The sequence below is a fragment of the Erythrolamprus reginae genome, chromosome 2 (assembly GCF_031021105.1).
Source record: "Erythrolamprus reginae isolate rEryReg1 chromosome 2, rEryReg1.hap1, whole genome shotgun sequence".
Taxonomy (NCBI): domain Eukaryota; kingdom Metazoa; phylum Chordata; class Lepidosauria; order Squamata; family Dipsadidae; genus Erythrolamprus; species Erythrolamprus reginae.
Window position 1 is genome coordinate 211,266,213 of NC_091951.1, and position 18,807 is coordinate 211,285,019.

The 18,807-nt window shown below is 42.0% G+C and overlaps 1 protein-coding gene across 7 annotated transcripts in view; it reads right to left on the minus strand.

The window, feature by feature from the left end:
• Positions 1 to 18,807, minus strand: part of CCDC159 (coiled-coil domain containing 159) — a 49,836-nt gene that overhangs the window by 10,628 nt on the left and 20,401 nt on the right. For 2 of the 7 annotated variants that reach the window (XM_070741726.1, XM_070741727.1), the window contains 3 exons: positions 18,679 to 18,760; positions 14,978 to 15,044; positions 1,953 to 2,029 (listed from right to left, as the gene is read on the minus strand). In XM_070741726.1, the coding sequence (XP_070597827.1) occupies positions 1,953 to 2,029; positions 14,978 to 15,044; positions 18,679 to 18,690 (156 nt within the window). In that variant the 5' untranslated portion in view covers positions 18,691 to 18,760. The other 5 variants (XR_011558184.1, XM_070741723.1, XM_070741725.1 and 2 more) reach the window with 5 other exon arrangements.

The following is an 18,807-nucleotide window of genomic DNA, read 5'->3' on the forward strand; positions in this document are numbered from 1 at the left end:
CTCTCAGGGCAGGTGAGGAGCGGGGGGGGGGGGGAGAGGGGGAAAGCCAGTCAACAGGGAGCCAAAGCAGAGGGATGAAAAAGCTTAATTTATGTGGGAACCTGAAATGACTCTTTAAATCTGGTAAAAAGCACTTAAAGAAGAAGAACAACATCAGCAAACAACAACAATAATCCTCACTAGTTTCTGGAAATGATTCAAGAGGGAACTCGCATGCACCCACACACACGCGCACGCACACACGCACACACAGGACAGAGAGAGAGGGAGAAAGAAAGAGAAATATGATAGAGAGAAAAAGAGAGAAGAGAGGCAGAGGACTGCCTGCCCTTTTCTGTTGCATTTGGGAAGGGAGAGAGAGATTCGTCTCCATCTGCTCCCCTCAAGGCGACCTCATGGCTCTGAGAGTCATTCCTTTTGTAATGCAAGGTTTATTTTTATACTTTTCCAGAGACAGAAAGAATGGGGCCGAATTTCTTTACAATTATTCTGGGTAAGGGGGTTGGGAAGTGCAGTGAGGAAATAGGGGAGTGAGGGAGAAGGAGGAGGAGAATGAGAGTGAGAGAGACAGAGAGAATAAGAGAGACAGAGTGTGTGAGTGTATTTTCCCTAAAATCAGGGCAGGGTTTTATAAAAACTGTAACATAACAATCCATGTCTTTCTATTTATACTTCATTTGCCATTTTACATTAGAATACTTTCTCCCAAACTCCATGATGCTCTCTGTAAAGGATAAAATAAAGCTCCTCTAATTTTTAATGACTATGACTGGAGATGATCGTTACTACGTGAGGAATTAGGGACTTTGAGATGGAAGAAAGAGAGGGAGGGAGAGAGAGAGGGAGGGAAGGAGCGATGAGAGAGAGGGAGTGGGAGAGAGAGAGGAAGAAAAAGGGGGAGGATGAAAGAGGGACAAAGAGATGGGGAGAGGGAGGGAGAGAAAGAGATGAGGGAGAGGGAGAAAGAGAGATAAGAGAGGGAGGGAGAGAGGGAGGGAGAGGAAGAGGGTGAAAGAAAGGGAAGGGAGAAAGAGAGAGTGACATACCTGTTTCCCATAGAAAACAATGAGAGCCACAAAACCTGAATAGGCTTGCCTGGGGCGGTCATGTCACTCATTGGAACTGAGTGACATTAAGTTGGCCATGCCTACCCAGGTTTTGTGGCTCCCAGTGTTTTGTTTTCTGTGGGAAATTGGTCCAAATGGCTCTTTGAGTGTTTAAGGTTGCAGACCCCTGGACTAGTCCCTGCAATTTTCCTAGCAAGATTTCAAAAACATTTTGCAATTGCCTTCTTTCTGAGGTTGAGAGAAGGCAATAGGACCATGGTCACCCTGCTGGTTTTGTGTTCAAGTCAAAACTAGAACTCAAATTCTTCCACTTTCTAGCTTGATGTGAGAAAATGGGAGACTGTGTTCCCCAGTACACAAAACTGACTCTCTGGTTCTCCCCAATACCTTCCCCATGTTAGAAATCCTGGGTACTTGATTACTTTATGTACATGTGGAATGCCATTCCTCCTCTCTTAAACAAGTTTATTTTTCTGATATATAGAAGAAAGGTCTTATTTTTCTGATATATCTTTATCTCACTTTTGCCCATTTCTCCCCTGGCTTCTTGCCTCCACAATGATTGATTAGAATTCAGGAGGTGGGATTGGCAGAAGGAAAACAACCCTCTGGATGGCCAAGCACTTCTCTCCTTCTGCCTCCTGGTTCTGATGTTCCTGATAAATCACACCTTATTGTGCAGCAAAAGTCAGCGTAGATATATTCTGGCAGACAACCATCTTATGTCCAAGTGGTGAGATATTATTTTACAGTGCAATGAGTTGAGGTTTTTTTTACTGATAAGAGTATGTGCAATTTAATAATGGCTGTTAGAAAAAATTGCTAACCTACAGCTCTTCTCATGGAGATTCTAACTCAAGAGTGAATCCAAGTGGAGGAACTTACCTTGGTGCACTTCATTTGATTATCTTGCATTTTCTTAATGCTGACAAGGTTTCTAGTGATATCAACCTCCTGGTCCTCTAAGATAAGAGCCAAAAACACTTCCAATCAGGATTACTTCCATCATCATCTTTTAAACTCTCTCTTCTAACCAGGCACACATGGTTTCCTCTTAGCCTCTGGCTCTGCTGCGAACATTTCCTTTAAGATCTTGCCTTTAGTGGGCAATACTCACATCATTATTTGTATCTTCCTTAGCAGATAAAGGAGCAAAAACAACAACGAAGGGCATATTTACCACCAAAAAAGAGAACATGGTGTCCTTAGTGTTTTCTGAGCATAGTTGTTTGCTTGCAGATGTTTCATTAGCCAATTATATAACATCATCAGTGTACTGATACATTGATCATCAATGAACTGGTGAAGTTAGCAATTCAGAAATTGGTAAGATGATAGAAAGCATGTTGCAATTACAGTGTTGCCTCGTCTTACGAACCCCTCATCATACGAACTTTTCGAGATACGAACCCGGGGTTTAAGATTTCTTTGCCTCATCTTAAAAACCCTTTCCATCTTACAAACCTGAGCGTGGGTCCATGGGCTCTCATACTGCGCATGCGCTCTCTGACTGCCGAAGGGATTTCCCTGCTTGTGACTGTTACTTCCGGGATTTCCCATCTGCTTGCATGGGAATTCCCCACTGGAATTCCCCACAGCCTTTTGCTTGTACTTGAGGCAGGGAACGCCGGAGCTGCCCCATTTCCCTGCCACTTTCCCCTCTAGCCCTCTGCTCCCTCTGCTTCCTCTGCTCCCTGCAGCCGCCCCATCTTACTGCCAAAATCCCCCCTAGCCTGCCACTTCCTTCGCCCCATCTTGCTGCTAAAATTGCCCCTCCAAATGCTTCCTATCTTGCCCCAAATTCCCCCCAAAATCACCATTCTAAACGCTTCCTATCTTGCCTCAAATTCCCCCCAAAATCACCATTCTAAAAGCTTCCTATCTTGCCTCAAATTCCCCCCAAAATCACCATTGTTAAAGGAAAAATGAATAATAATGTAATAACATTAGCAGTAATTTATGCCCCAAATGTAAACACAAAGCAATTTATATTAAATACAAAGCGTAAATTGAATAACTTTGCAGAAGGTACAGTGATTTTGGCAGGTGATTTCAATATTGAACTGATAGCAGGGAAACAGGGAAAAAATAATTTGCCATTAAATAAATTAGGTATGATGGATCTTCATGCCGAAGCGACAAATAGAGCCACGTTCTATTCAGCTAGGCATAATAAGTTTAGCTGCATCGACTATATATTAATGAACAAAATCGGGAATGCATATCTTAAAAGAGTTGAAACTGAAAGCATTTGGTTATCTGACCACGCCCCATTATTAGCAGTAATTGTATTTGACTCAAACAATAAACAAAAAATATGGAGATACAATCCTATCGTGTCAGGAAGAGAAGAAAATAAATTGAAACTCCAAAAAGAATTGATTGAATATTTTACAATAAATGACACGGCAAATATGAAGCAATCAACAATTTGGGATGCACATAAGGCCTTTATGAGAGGGAATTGTATCAGTACCGAAATTTATATTAAAAAAAAAAGTGAGACAGAAAGGAAAAAATTAATTAAAGATATTGAGTTAACTCAAGAAAGATTGAAAAGTACAAGAAATGGGGAGTGGAACAATTTACTAAAAATTAAAAAAACAACAACTGAGACTTATGGATGAACAAATATGGAATAATATGAGATTGGCTGTAAAGCAGAAAATTTTGGGATGGGGCAATAAATCAATGAAACAAATGGCAAATTATTTTAAAAAAAGAAAAGAAAAATCTTGTATAGTTGCTTTAAGGGATAAAAAAGGTGTTACAAAACGTAGTACTGATGAATTGCAAAAAATAATGAAAGAGTTTCATGAAGAGTTATATAAAAACGATCAGATTATTTTGCAAAAGATAGAGACTAAGGAGAAACTAACTGATGAAGACAAACAAATGTTAAACGGGACAATAACAATTATTAGAGTTGTTAATGGACTGAAACCTGTCAAAGCTCCAGGCCCAGACGGACTTACGGGGGAATATTATAAGACTTTTGGGACTCAATTATTACCTCATTTGGAGAAACTATTTAATAACATACTTCAAACCTTCAACATTCCACAGTCATGGAAGACATCTGAGATTATCACTATTCCAAAACCAGATCGGGATTTGTTAGATCCGGGATCCTATCGCCTCATCAGTTTATTAAACCAGGACTATAAAATATTTATGAAAATTATAGCGTATCTTACCAAAAATAATTGGTGAAGATCAATATGGATTTGTTAAAGGAAGAAAGATTCACGAACCAATTAGAAATGTTGTTAATGTGTTACACCATGCTACCACTACCAAAAAGAAATTATGCGTTTTGAAGTTAGATGTGTACAAAGCATTCGATAAAGTTAATCATAATTACCTGTTTCAACTTTGTAAGGAATTAAATATGGGAGAAAATTTCTGTCAAATTATAAAAGAAATTTATAAGGATAATATAGCCTATATTAGGGTAAATGGAAATAGAACAGAGAAAATTAATATCCAAAATGGAACTAAGCAGGGATGTCCACTTTCCCCCATCCTGTTTGCAATGGCAATTGAGGTTCTAGCAAATAAAATTAGAGATGATAGGGATTGGAAGGGTTACCGAATTGGGAAACTCGAATTGAAATTAAAGCTCTTTGCAGATGATGCCATTATACTGTCTGAAACCCCCATTGAAATGATGCGAAAATTAATGGTGGTACTTCAGGAATTTAAAGACCAATCAGGTCTCTCAATTAATATTGAGAAATCAGAAATATTCTGTTTGAATATAGGTCCCAAAGAGCAAATCGAGATACAAAAAAACTCAGGATTGAAATTAGGATGTAAAAAAATGAAATATTTAGGAATTTGGTTATTTAAAAACCCAAATAAAATTGCTGAGGCAAATTATAACTTAATATGGAAAAAAATGCAAAAGCAAATTAAAAAGTGGAAAGATAAAAGTTTGAGAAAAATGGCCAAGGAAAGAGCTCTTAAAATGATGATTATTCCAAAAATGATGTACTTATTCCAAGTTTTACCAGGTACCTTCCCAGGAGTAAAACTAAGGGAATGGGACACTAAAATGAACTATTGGATTGAAGGAAATAAAAAACCTAGAACAAGGAAACGATGGCTGATTGCCAGAGAAAAAGTTGGAGGATGGGGGTACCCAAATTTAGAATTATCTAGAGAGGCATTTCAAATAGAAAGATTAATGGAATTACAATTACTGACAGAAAAGAAGTGGGTGAAACTTGAAAAGGAGATTAACAATGTTAAAAACAAAGAGATTTTATTTTAAAAATGGAGTAAAATAGAAATCAATAGATTAGCCGATCCTTTGAAAGCAGCTGTAGATATTTGGTCAAAATGGCAAGGGAAATTAGCAAATAGGAACTCAAAATTACCAAAGGTTGCATGTTTTGAACATAAATAATGACGTTAATCTAGATAGAGTTATAAAGGAATTAAACGATAAAGGCATAATGAGAATAGAACAATTATATGAAACAGATGGAAGAGTTAACAGAACTCGCCTCGAATGGTGGTTGGGCCAACAAAAATGGTTGCAGATTAATGCAATATGCAAATATTTGAATAAAACTGAGATTAAAGAAGCATTTTTAAGAGAAGAAAACTGTCTAGAGAAAATACTGAAAGAAAAGAGTAATGATTCAAAAGGACAGGCTAGTAAGATTTATAGTATGTTATTACAAGTGGAAGCGGAAGTGATTAAAGGCCTAACAAGATACTGGCAAAACGAATTACAGATCAATGAAAACGAGATGGAAGAAGTAGTTGAAAATATATATAAGATAAAGAACACAAGAATTAGAGAAATGAGAAGGAAAATTTTACACAAATGGTACTTCACGCCAGTAAAACTAGCACACTTCCAGAGGAAAGGAAAAGGAAACTGTTGGCATGGTTGCCAAATAAAAGGAGTTTTTATGCATATGCTCTGGGAATGTGCTGAAGTTCAAAAATTTTGGAAGGAAGTACAGAATGAAATTAACAATATGTTAAACATTAATTGGATAATCATGAAAGAATTAGCAACACTAGTTAAATATGGGGAATTATGAGAATTTAGAGAAATCAAAACAGCAGCCTTGGAAAGTGCACAAGCAGTAGTGGTATTAGGGTGGAAGGACAGCAATAAATGGACAATACAAAATTGGTACTGGTACTTGGTGGACCACATTCACTTTGAAATTACGGAATCAAGATTAATTAACTGCGATGAAAATAAATTGGAGAAGCTGATGGCACAATGGAATAAGGTGAAAGATTATATTTTAGGTAGAATATATGATGACAATGTGAAAAACAAATTTCAATCATTCTTTGTATGTAAAAAAATGTAAACCGGAGCCAAGGAAGAAATTGAAATTTATTGTAAATAAGTGAACCCCCTAATGGTGGAGGGGTTATCGGTGTTGGGCACTTTCTCTTTAAGTTTTTTGTTTGTTTGTTTGTTTGTTGTGGAAAAATTTAATTAAAAAAACTTATTAAAAAAAATAAAAATAAAAGCTTCCTATCTTGCCTCAAATTCCCCCAAAAATCGCCATTCCAAAAGCTTCCTATCTTGCCCCAAATTCCCCCCAAAATCACCATTCTAAAAGCTTCCTATCTTGCCTCAAATTCCCCCAAAAAGCCCCATTCTAAAAGCTTCCTATCTTGCCTCAAATTCCCCAAAAATCACCATTCTAAAAGCTTCCTATCTTGCCTCAAATTCCCCCCAAAATCCCGATTCCAAAAGCTTCCTATGTTGCCCCAAATTCCCCCAAAAATCACCATTCCAAAAGCTTCCTATCTTGCCTCAAATTCCCCCAAAAATCGCCATTCCAAAAGCTTCCTATCTTGCCTCAAATTCCCCCCAAAATCACCATTCCAAAAGCTTCCTATCTTGCCCCAAATTTCCCCCAAAAATCACCATTCGAAAAGCTTCCTTCTTGCCTCAAATTCCCCCCAAAATCATCATTCCAAAAGCTTCCTATCTTGCCCCAAATTTCCCCCAAAAATCACCATTCCAAAAGCTTCCTATCTTGCCTCAAATTCCCCCCAAAATCACCATTCCAAAAGCTTCCTATATTGCCCCAAATTTCCCCCAAAAATCGCCATTCCAAAAGCTTCCTATCTTGCCTCAAATTCCCCCCAAAATCACCATTCCAAAAGCTTCCTATCTTGCCCCAAATTTCCCCCAAAAATCACCATTCCAAAAGCTTCCTATCTTGCCTCAAATTCCCCCAAAAATCGCCATTCCAAATGCTTCCTATCTTGCCTCAAATTCCCCCCAAAATCACCATTCTAAAAGCTTCCTATCTTGCCTCAAATTCCCCCCAAAATCACCATTCTAAAAGCTTCCTATCTTGCCCCAAATTCCCCCCAAAATCACCATTCTAAAAGCTTCCTATCTTGCTTCAAATTCCCCCCAAAATCACCATTCTAAAAGCTTCCTATCTTGCCTCAAATTCCCCCCAAAATCCCCATTCCAAATGCTTCCTATCTTGCCTCAAATTCCCCCCAAAATCACCATTCCAAAAGCTTCCTATCTTGCCCCAAATTTCCCCCAAAATCACCATTCTAAAAGCTTCCTATCTTGCCCCAAATTTCCCCCAAAATCACCATTCTAAAAGCTTCCTATCTTGCCCCACATTTCCCCCAAAAATCACCATTCCAAAAGCTTCCTATCTTGCCTCAAATTCCCCCAAAAATCGCCATTCCAAATGCTTCCTATCTTGCCTCAAATTCCCCCCAAAATCACCATTCTAAAAGCTTCATATATTGCCCCAAATTCCCCCCAAAATCACCATTCTAAAAGCTTCCTATCTTGCCCCAAATTCCCCCCAAAATCACCATTCTAAAAGCTTCCTATCTTGCCTCAAATTCCCCCCAAAATCACCATTCCAAAAGCTTCCTATCTTCCCCCAAATTTCCCCCAAAATCCCAATTCCAAAAGCTTCCTATCTTGCCTCAAATTCCCCCAAAAATCACCATTCCAAAAGCTCCCTATCTTGCCTCAAATTCCCCCAAAAATCGCCATTCCAAATGCTTCCTATCTTGCCTCAAATTCCCCCCAAAATCACCATTCCAAATGCTTCCTATCTTGCCTCAAATTCCCCCAAAATCACCATTCTAAAAGCTTCCTATCTTGCCCCAAATTCCCACAAAAATCGCCATTCCAAAAGCTTCCTATCTTGCCTCAAATTCCCCCCAAAATCTCCATTCCAAATGCTTCCTATCTTGCCTCAAATTCCCCCAAAAATCACCATTCTAAAAGATTCCTATCTTGCTTCAAATTCCCCCCAAAATCTCCATTCCAAATGCTTCCTATCTTGCCTCAAATTCCCCCAAAAATCCCCATTCCAAAAGCTTCCTATCTTGCCTCAAATTCCCCCAAAAATCCCCATTCCAAAAGCTTCCTATCTTGCCTCAAATTCCCCCAAAAATCCCCATTCCAAAAGCTTCCTATCTTGCCTCAAATTCCCCCAAAAATCCCCATTCCAAAAGCTTCCTATCTTGCCTCAAATTCCCCCAAAAATCCCCATTCCAAAAGCTTCCTATCTTGCCTCAAATTCCCCCAAAAATCGCCATTCCAAAAGCTCCCTATCTTGCCTCAAATTCCCCCAAAAATTGCCATTCCAAATGCTTCCTATCTTGCCTCAAATTCCCCCCAAAATCACCATTCCAAATGCTTCCTATCTTGCCTCAAATTCCCCCCAAAATCACCATTCTAAAAGCTTCCCATCTTGCCCCAAATTCCCCCAAAAATCGCCATTCCAAAAGCTTCCTATCTTGCCTCAAATTCCCCCCAAAATCTCCATTCCAAATGCTTCCTTTCTTGCCCCAAATTCCCCCCAAAATCACCATTCTAAAAGCTTTCTATCTTGCCTCAAATTCCCCCAAAAATCACCATTCCAAATGCTTCCTATCTTGCCTCAAATTCCCCCCAAAATCACCATTCTAAAAGCTTCCTATCTTGCCTCAAATTCCCCCCAAAATCACCATTCCAAAAGCTTCCTATCTTGCCTCAAATTCCCCCCAAAATCACCATTCTAAAAGCTTCCTATCTTGCCCCAAATTCCCCCCAAAATCACCATTCTAAAAGCTTCCTATCTTGCCTCAAATTCCCCCAAAAATCACCATTCTAAAAGCTTCCTATCTTGCCTCAAATTCCCCCCAAAATCACCATTCCAAAAGCTTCCTATCTTGCCTCAAATTCCCCCCAAAATCACCATTCTAAAAGCTTCCTATCTTGCCCCAAATTCCCCCCAAAATCACCATTCTAAAAGCTTCCTATCTTGCCTCAAATTCCCCCAAAAATCACCATTCTAAAAGCTTCCTATCTTGCCCCAAATTCCCCCCAAAATCACCATTCCAAAAGCTTCCTATCTTGCCTCAAATTCCCCCCAAAATCACCATTCTAAAAGCTTCCTATCTTGCCTCAAATTCCCCCCAAAATCACCATTCCAAAAGCTTCCTATCTTGCCTCAAATTCCCCCCAAAATCACCATTCTAAAAGCTTCCTATCTTGCCCCAAATTCCCCCCAAAATCACCATTCCAAAAGCTTCCGATCTTGCCTCAAATTCTCCCCAAAATCACCATTCTAAAAGCTTCCTATCTTGCCTCAAATTCCCCCCAAAATCACCATTCCAAAATCTTCCTATCTTGCCTCAAATTCCCCCCAAAATCACCATTCTAAAAGCTTCCTATCTTGCCCCAAATTCCCCCCAAAATCACCATTCTAAAAGCTTCCTATCTTGCCCCAAATTCCCCCCAAAATCACCATTCTAAAAGCTTCCTATCTTGCCTCAAATTCCCCCAAAAATCACCATTCTAAAAGCTTCCTATCTTGCCTCAAATTCCCCCCAAAATCACCATTCCAAAAGCTTCCTATCTTGCCTCAAATTCCCCCCAAAATCACCATTCTAAAAGCTTCCTATCTTGCCCCAAATTCCCCCCAAAATCACCATTCTAAAAGCTTCCTATCTTGCCTCAAATTCCCCCAAAAATCACCATTCTAAAAGCTTCCTATCTTGCCCCAAATTCCCCCCAAAATCACCATTCCAAAAGCTTCCTATCTTGCCTCAAATTCCCCCCAAAATCACCATTCTAAAAGCTTCCTATCTTGCCTCAAATTGCCCCCAAAATCACCATTCCAAAAGCTTCCTATCTTGCCTCAAATTCCCCCCAAAATCACCATTCTAAAAGCTTCCTATCTTGCCCCAAATTCCCCCCAAAATCACCATTCCAAAAGCTTCCGATCTTGCCTCAAATTCCCCCCAAAATCACCATTCTAAAAGCTTCCTATCTTGCCTCAAATTCCCCCCAAAATCACCATTCCAAAATCTTCCTATCTTGCCTCAAATTCCCCCCAAAATCACCATTCTAAAAGCTTCCTATCTTGCCCCAAATTCCCCCCAAAATCACCATTCTAAAAGCTTCCTATCTTGCCTCAAATTCCCCCCAAAATCACCATTCTAAAAGCTTCCTATCTTGCCTCAAATTCCCCCCAAAATCACCATTCTAAAAGCTTCCTATCTTGCCTCAAATTCCCCCCAAAATCACCATTCTAAAAGCTTCCTATCTTGCCCCAAATTCCCCCCAAAATCACCATTCTAAAAGCTTCCTATCTTGCCTCAAATTCCCCCAAAAATCACCATTCTAAAAGCTTCCTATCTTGCCCCAAATTCCCCCCAAAATCAACATTCTAAAAGCTTCCTATCTTGCCTCAAATTCCCCCCAAAATCACCATTCCAAAAGCTTCCTATCTTGCCCCAAATTCCCCCCAAAATCACCATCCCAAAAGCTTCCTATCTTGCCTCAAATTCCCCCCAAAAACACAATTCTAAAAGCTTCCTATCTTGCCTCAAATTCCCCCAAAAATCCCCATTCCAAAAGCTTCCTATCTTGCCCCAAATTTCCCCCAAAATCACCATTCTAAAAGCTTCCTATCTTGCCTCGAATTCCCCCAAAAATCACCATTCCAAAAGGTTCCTATCTTGCCTCAAATTCCCCCAAAAATCGCCATTCCAAATGCTTCCTATCTTGCCTCAAATTCCCCCCAAAAACACCATTCCAAAAGCTTCCTATCTTGCCTCAAATTCCCCCCAAAATCACCATTCCAAAAGCTTCCTATCTTGCCCCAAATTTCCCCCAAAATCACCATTCTAAAAGCTTCCTATCTTGCCTCGAATTCCCCCAAAAATCACCATTCCAAAAGCTTCCTATCTTGCCTCAAATTCCCCCCAAAAACACCATTCTAAAAGCTTCCTATCTTGCCTCAAATTTCCCCCAAAATCACCATTCCAAAAGCTTCCTATCTTGCCTCGAATTCCCCCAAAAATCACCATTCTAAAAGCTTCCTATCTTGCCTCAAATTCCCCCAAAAATCACCATTCCAAAAGCTTCCTATCTTGCCTCAAATTCCTCCAAAAATCTCCATCCCAAAAGCTTCCTATCTTGCCTCAAATTCCCCCCAAAAACACCATTCCAAAAGCTTCCTATCTTGCCTCAAATTCCCCCCAAAATCCCCATTCCAAAAGCTTCCTATCTTGCCCCAAATTTCCCCCAAAATCACCATTCTAAAAGCTTCCTATCTTGCCTCGAATTCCCCCAAAAATCACCATTCCAAAAGCTTCCTATCTTGCCTCAAATTCCCCCAAAAATCGCCATTCCAAATGCTTCCTATCTTGCCTCAAATTCCCCCCAAAATCACCATTCTAAAAGCTTCCTATCTTGCCTCAAATTCCTTCCAAAATCACCATTCTAAAAGCTTCCTATCTTGCCTCAAATTCCCCCCAAAATCACCATTCTAAAAGCTTCCTATCTTGCCCCAAATTCCCCCCAAAATCACCATTCTAAAAGCTTCCTATCTTGCCTCAAATTCCCCCAAAAATCACCATTCTAAAAGCTTCCTATCTTGCCCCAAATTCCCCCCAAAATCAACATTCTAAAAGCTTCCTATCTTGCCTCAAATTCCCCCCAAAATCACCATTCCAAAAGCTTCCTATCTTGCCCCAAATTCCCCCCAAAATCACCATCCCAAAAGCTTCCTATCTTGCCTCAAATTCCCCCCAAAAACACAATTCTAAAAGCTTCCTATCTTGCCTCAAATTCCCCCAAAAATCCCCATTCCAAAAGCTTCCTATCTTGCCCCAAATTTCCCCCAAAATCACCATTCTAAAAGCTTCCTATCTTGCCTCGAATTCCCCCAAAAATCACCATTCCAAAAGGTTCCTATCTTGCCTCAAATTCCCCCAAAAATCGCCATTCCAAATGCTTCCTATCTTGCCTCAAATTCCCCCCAAAAACACCATTCCAAAAGCTTCCTATCTTGCCTCAAATTCCCCCCAAAATCACCATTCCAAAAGCTTCCTATCTTGCCCCAAATTTCCCCCAAAATCACCATTCTAAAAGCTTCCTATCTTGCCTCGAATTCCCCCAAAAATCACCATTCCAAAAGCTTCCTATCTTGCCTCAAATTCCCCCAAAAACACCATTCTAAAAGCTTCCTATCTTGCCTCAAATTTCCCCCAAAATCACCATTCCAAAAGCTTCCTATCTTGCCTCGAATTCCCCCAAAAATCACCATTCTAAAAGCTTCCTATCTTGCCTCAAATTCCCCCAAAAATCACCATTCCAAAAGCTTCCTATCTTGCCTCAAATTCCTCCAAAAATCGCCATCCCAAAAGCTTCCTATCTTGCCTCAAATTCCCCCAAAAAACACCATTCCAAAAGCTTCCTATCTTGCCTCAAATTCCCCCCAAAATCCCCATTCCAAAAGCTTCCTATCTTGCCCCAAATTTCCCCCAAAATCACCATTCTAAAAGCTTCCTATCTTGCCTCGAATTCCCCCAAAAATCACCATTCCAAAAGCTTCCTATCTTGCCTCAAATTCCCCCAAAAATCGCCATTCCAAATGCTTCCTATCTTGCCTCAAATTCCCCCCAAAATCACCATTCTAAAAGCTTCCTATCTTGCCTCAAATTCCTTCCAAAATCACCATTCTAAAAGCTTGCTATCTTTCCTCAAATTCCCCCAAAAATCACCATTCCAAAAGCTTCCTATCTTGCCCCAAATTCCCCCCAAAATCTCCATTCCAAAAGCTTCCTATCTTGCCCCAAATTCCCCCCAAAATCACCATTCTAAAAGCTTCCTATCTTGCCTCAAATTCCCCCCAAAATCGCCATTCCAAAAGCTTCCTATCTTGCCCCCAATTCCCCCAAAAATCGCCATTCCAAAAGTTTCCTATCTTGCCCCAAATTCCCCCAAAAATCACCACTCCAAAACCTTCCTAAGCCACCCCAAATCACTTCCAAAGTCTTCCAAACTCACCTCTCCTTTCAAAATGCCTCATTTCTCCTTGCTGCCTTTCTTCACTTCGTTAGGACCTCGATTTGGGTGGCATAGGAAGCGGCTGGAGAGGCAATTTTTGGAGGAATTTGGGGCAAGATAGGAAGCTTTTGGAGTGGCAATTTTTGGGGAAATTTGCAGCAACGTAGGAAGGTTTTGAAGGGGTGATTTTGGGAGAGATTTGGGGTGGCGTTAGCCTTTGTTAGGACCTCCATTCCTCGCTTCTCCTCACTGTCCGTCTCCACTCCGTTAGCCTTCACTTTGTCGGCCTGCCGCTTTTTCTTTAAGCCTTAAAGTTTGGCTTTTCCTAATGGGTTTGCACATATTATTTGCTTTTACATTGATTCCTATGGGAAACAATGTTTCATCTTACGAACTTTTCACCTTACGAACCTCGTCCCGGAACCAATTAAATTCATAAGACAAGGTATCACTGTACAGTAATACCTCATGATACGAACTTAATTGGTGCAAGGAGGAGGTTCGTAAGACGAAAAGTTCGTAAGACGAAACATTGTTTCCCATAGGAAACAATGTAAAGTCAATTAATCCGTGCAACCAAAAAAACCCCCGCAAAAAAACGGCTTTCCGGCTGTTTTAAAAGGTGACAGCCGGCCTGGGGGGCTTCCCAGCACCCCCCCGAATCCGGGTTCGGGGGGTGCTGGCAAGCCCCCCAGGCCGGCTGCGACCTTTTAAAACACCCGCGCCGCTTCGCAGCTGTCTCCTGAAGCCAAACACTAAAGCCGAACTTCCGCGTTCGGCTTCGGGAGACAGCTGCGAAGCGGCGCGGATGTTTTAAAAGGTCGCAGCCGGCCTGGGGGGCTTGCCAGCACCCCCCCGAACCCCAAACTTTTGCCGAACTTCCAGGTTCGGGGTTGTGCTGGCAAGCCCCCCAGGCCGGCTGCGACCTTTTAAAACACCCGCGCCGCTTCGTAGCTGTCTCCCGAAGCCGAACGCTAAAGCCAAACTTCCGCGTTCGGCTTCGCGAGACAGCTGCGAAGCGGCGCGGGTGTTTTAAAAGGTCGCAGCCGGCCTGGGGGGCTTCCCAGGAACCTCCCGAACCGAACCCGGGGTTCAGCCAAATTTTGCCTCTTCTTACGAACTTTGTTCGAGTTACGAACCGGCGTTCGGGAGGCTTCTGGCTGTTACCTTTTAAAACAGCCGCGCGGCTTCCCAGCTGTCTCCGAACGCAGGTTCGTAACTCGAAAAAAGTTCGTAAGAAGAGGCAAAATTTTGCTGAACTGATCAAGTTTGAACTTGCTTAATATTTAAGGAGAACTTTTCCAGAGAAGTTTAGAGCTCTAGCCTAGTTTGGGCATTTGGAATCCTGACGTCTTCAGGAGTTCTTCAATTTGAAGGAGACATTATCTTTTTTTACAAGGGAAGCTGAATTTGCCTCCAAATTGCTGAATGATGGTTAAGAGTCTATTGCAGAGAAAAAATTAGAATTGTTGGAGATCCACAACAATACTGACTGTATGATAAATGGGCAAATACTGCTAGAGAAGAATCTACTACATGTTGGAAGTGAATATGAACAAAATATTGTCAGAAAATAACACTAGTAGCTACTTACTCAGTTTTTGATGGATGCGCCGCAGTTCACCCTGAACTGATTCCAATTCTTCCAAAGGAATTTTTTGCTGCCATGGGAAGAAGAAACAGGACAGGGAGCTTTACAATGTAGCCCTGGAAATGTAAATACTAAGATGATTAAGAGACGTTAGAGAAGCGATGGAGGAAGAGTAAATCTGAATATGACCAAACACTTGTAAGAACTCACCTTAAGACTTTCAAAGTGGCGCTCAAGGCAGCAAGATGCGCATACCATGCCACCTTGATTGCATCAGCGGAATCCTGCCTGGTCGCTCTGTTTAGGGTGCCCCGCTCCCTTCTGAACCAGGGGGAAGTTGGGGAGTCCTTTTAGAGCAGTGCTGAGGAGTTTAACTCATTTTTCGCTGATAAAGTCGCTCAGATCCGGGCGGACCTCGACTCCGATTGGATAGCAGTGTCGGCTGACAACAAGTCAGTTGATGTGACTGGGGCCTGTCTTTGTCCACCTGTCTGGGAGGAGTTTGACTTGGTGACACCTGATGAAGTGGACAAGGCCATTGGAGCTGTGAGTTCCGCCAGCTGTTTACTGGATCTGTGTCCCTCTTGGCTGGTTTCGGCCAGCAGGGAGGTGACACAGAACTTGGTCCAGGAAATTGTCAACGCTTCTCTGAGGAGGGGGTCCTTTCCGGCTCCTTACAAGGAGGCACTTGTGCGCCCCCTCCTCAAGAAACCATCCCAGGACCCAGCCATTCTTAACAACTATCGTCCAGTCTCCAACCTTCCCTTTATGGGGAAGGTTGTTGAGAAGGTGGTGGCGCTCCAGCTCCAACGGTCCTTGGAAGAAGCCGATTGTCTAGGCCCTCAACAGTCAGGATTCAGACCCGGCTACAGCACAGAAACTGCTTTGGTCACGCTGATGGATGATCTCTGGCGGGCCTGGGACAGGGGCTTGTCCTCTGTCCTGGTGCTTCTTGACCTCTCAGCGGCTTTCAATACCATCGTCCATGGTATCCTTCTGCGCCGGCTGGAGGGGTTGGGAGTGGGAGGCACCGTTCTTCAGTGGTTCTCCTCCTACCTCTCCGATTGGTCGCAGTCACTGCTAGTGGGGGGTCAGAGGTCGACCTCTAGGTCTCTCCCTTGTGGGGTGCCTCAGGGGTCGGTCCTCTTCCCCCTGCTATTTAAAATCTACATGAAACCACTAGGTGAGATCATCCAAGGGCATGGGGTGAGGTATCATCAGTATGCTGATGATACCCAGTTATTCATCTCCATCCCATGTTCAGTGAATGAAGCAGTGGAAGTGATGTGCCGGTGCCTGGAGGCTATTGGGGTCTAGATGGGTGTCATCAAGCTCAAACTCAATCCCGACAAGACGGAGTGGCTGTGGGTTTTGCCTCCCAAGGACAATTCCATCTGTCCGTCCATTACTCTAGGGGGGAATTATTTCCCCCCTTGGAGAGGGTCCACAACTTGGGCATCCTCTTCGACCCACAGCTAACATTGGAACATCATATTTCAGCTGTGGCGAGGAGGGCGTTTGCACAGGTTCGCCTGGTGCACCAGTTGCGGCCCTATTTGGACAGGGAGTCATTGCTCACAATCGCTCATGCCCTCATCATCTCAAGGTTTGACTACTGCAATGCTCTCTTTGAAAAGTGTTCGGAAACTTTAGATCGTGCAGAATGTGGCCGCGAGAGCTATTGTAGGTTCGCCCACGTCTCTCCAACACTCCGTGGCTTGCATTGGCTGCCCATCAATTTCCGGTCACAATTCAAAGTGTTGGTAATGACCAATAAAGCCCTACATGGCATCGGACCAGAATAACTCCGGGACCGTCTTTGCTGCACGAATCGCAGCGGCCGATAAGGTCCCACAGAGTTGGCCTTCTCTGGGTCCTGTCGACAAAACAATGTCGTCTGGTGGGCCCCAGGGGAAGAGCCTTCTCTGTGGTGGGCCTGGCCCTCAGGAATCAACTGCCCCCAGAGATCAGAATTGCCCCCATCCTCCTTGTTTTTCGTAAAGTGCTTAAAACCCACCTATATCACCAGGCATGGGGGAATTGAGACATCTCCCCCAGGCTTATATAGTTTTATGTATGGTATGTTTATGATATATGGTTTTTAAATGACGGGTTTTTAGATACTTTCTTTTAAATATTAGATTTGCTACATTGCACATTGTTATTATTATTGTTGTGAGCCACTCTGAGTCTGCGGAGAGGGGCAGCATATAAATCTAATAAATTCTTCTTATTATTATTAATTATGATTAAGCAAAAATATAAAAACTCACTATTATTGTTCTATAGCTTTTGGCCAAACAGTGGTACCTCTACTTACGAACTTAATTCGTTCCGTGACCAGGTTCTTAAGTAGAAAAGTTTGTAAGAAGAAGCAATTTTTCCCATAGGAATCAATGTAAAAGCAAATAATGTGTGCGATTGGGGAAACCACAGGGAGGGTGGAGGCCCTGTTTCCTCCCAGTAGATTGCTAGAGAAGTCCCATGGAAGCTTCTCCCCACTTTTTCTGGCCCTGTTTCCTCCTAGGAGATTCCTAGAGAGGCCCCACGGAGACTTCTTCTGCCTTTTCCAGTTACAATTTCGGAGGTTTGGGTTTGTAAGTGAAAAATAGTTCTTGAGAAGAGGCAAAAAAATCTTGAACACCCGGTTATCTAGAAAAGTTGGTAAGTAGAGGCATTTGTAGGTAGAAATACCACTATATAAGCATCTACACCAGTTTATTACCCAAGATTTGTTCAGTCACAAGAGTAGAGAAAAGAGAATTATGTAAAGACTGTGGAGACCCAGTCTATCTTAGCCATGTTTTTACCCATCCAAAATCCACGACAGAGATCTTTCTGTCTGCTCAGCTTTGTCCTACCTCTCAAGGACATCTTGAGATAGATTCTCCATTGAACTTTGTTTCTGGACCATGGAACTCTGAAGCCCTTTTACTTCTTTAGTCATGGTTTTCCAAAGCTCTTGGATTTTTTTCGGCATTAGCTCGTCAATAATCTCTCCACGGGATAAGTGAGCAGCAAATTTTACTTCCTCTGGAAAGATGGAAGATATATGTTCTTCATTAATGGGAAGATAGAGATGGTGTTCTGCATTCTTGATTTACCAGTCCTAATTCTATGCAGATGCTCCTGTACAATTCTTGAAATGGCATTCAAAATGGACCAGAGATTCTAAGATATTACCAGGGGTGGGCTACTGCCGGGACAGGGGAAATGCAGTGGGGCAGTGAAAATGGAGCTTCACCCCAGAGCACCCAATTTGCACTGAAAGATATTGAATGAAAATGCAGGGCGTCCTGCATAAGCCACGCCCAAAATGTGGTGGTAAAAACTTTGGTAGCCCTTCACTGGATATAACTTGCTTAAAGTTCTTCCAGACTGGGCTACATTGAAGTTGTTAGAAAATGTTTTTAATTCCCTCCAATTCTGTTTCTGCAAGATGCTTAGGGTGGGGATTATATAACCTCTCAGTCTTACATCTGCTGTTTTCATAACCAGAAAAGTAAAAAATGTAGAAGAAACCAAAGTCTCAGAGGAATTTTGCATACAGAAATCCCTAAAAGATTAATATTTCAGAGATCCTCTTTCCTTGCAGAAATTTAAATGTAGGGAGAGGAGATCCCTTAAATGTATTAAAGCAGACTGTAACTTGATATAATGGGACTTGAAAATCCACAAAACAGAGTGGTATTCATATTTCTCACCTTCCAGTGCATTGATCCTACCCTGCTGATAGTTGCTCTCTTGCTCTAACAAAGTAATTGAGTGGCTCAGTGCTTGAAAAGCCTGGAAAGAAAATTTGGCACAAATGGGGTTAATATCAGTCGTGATAC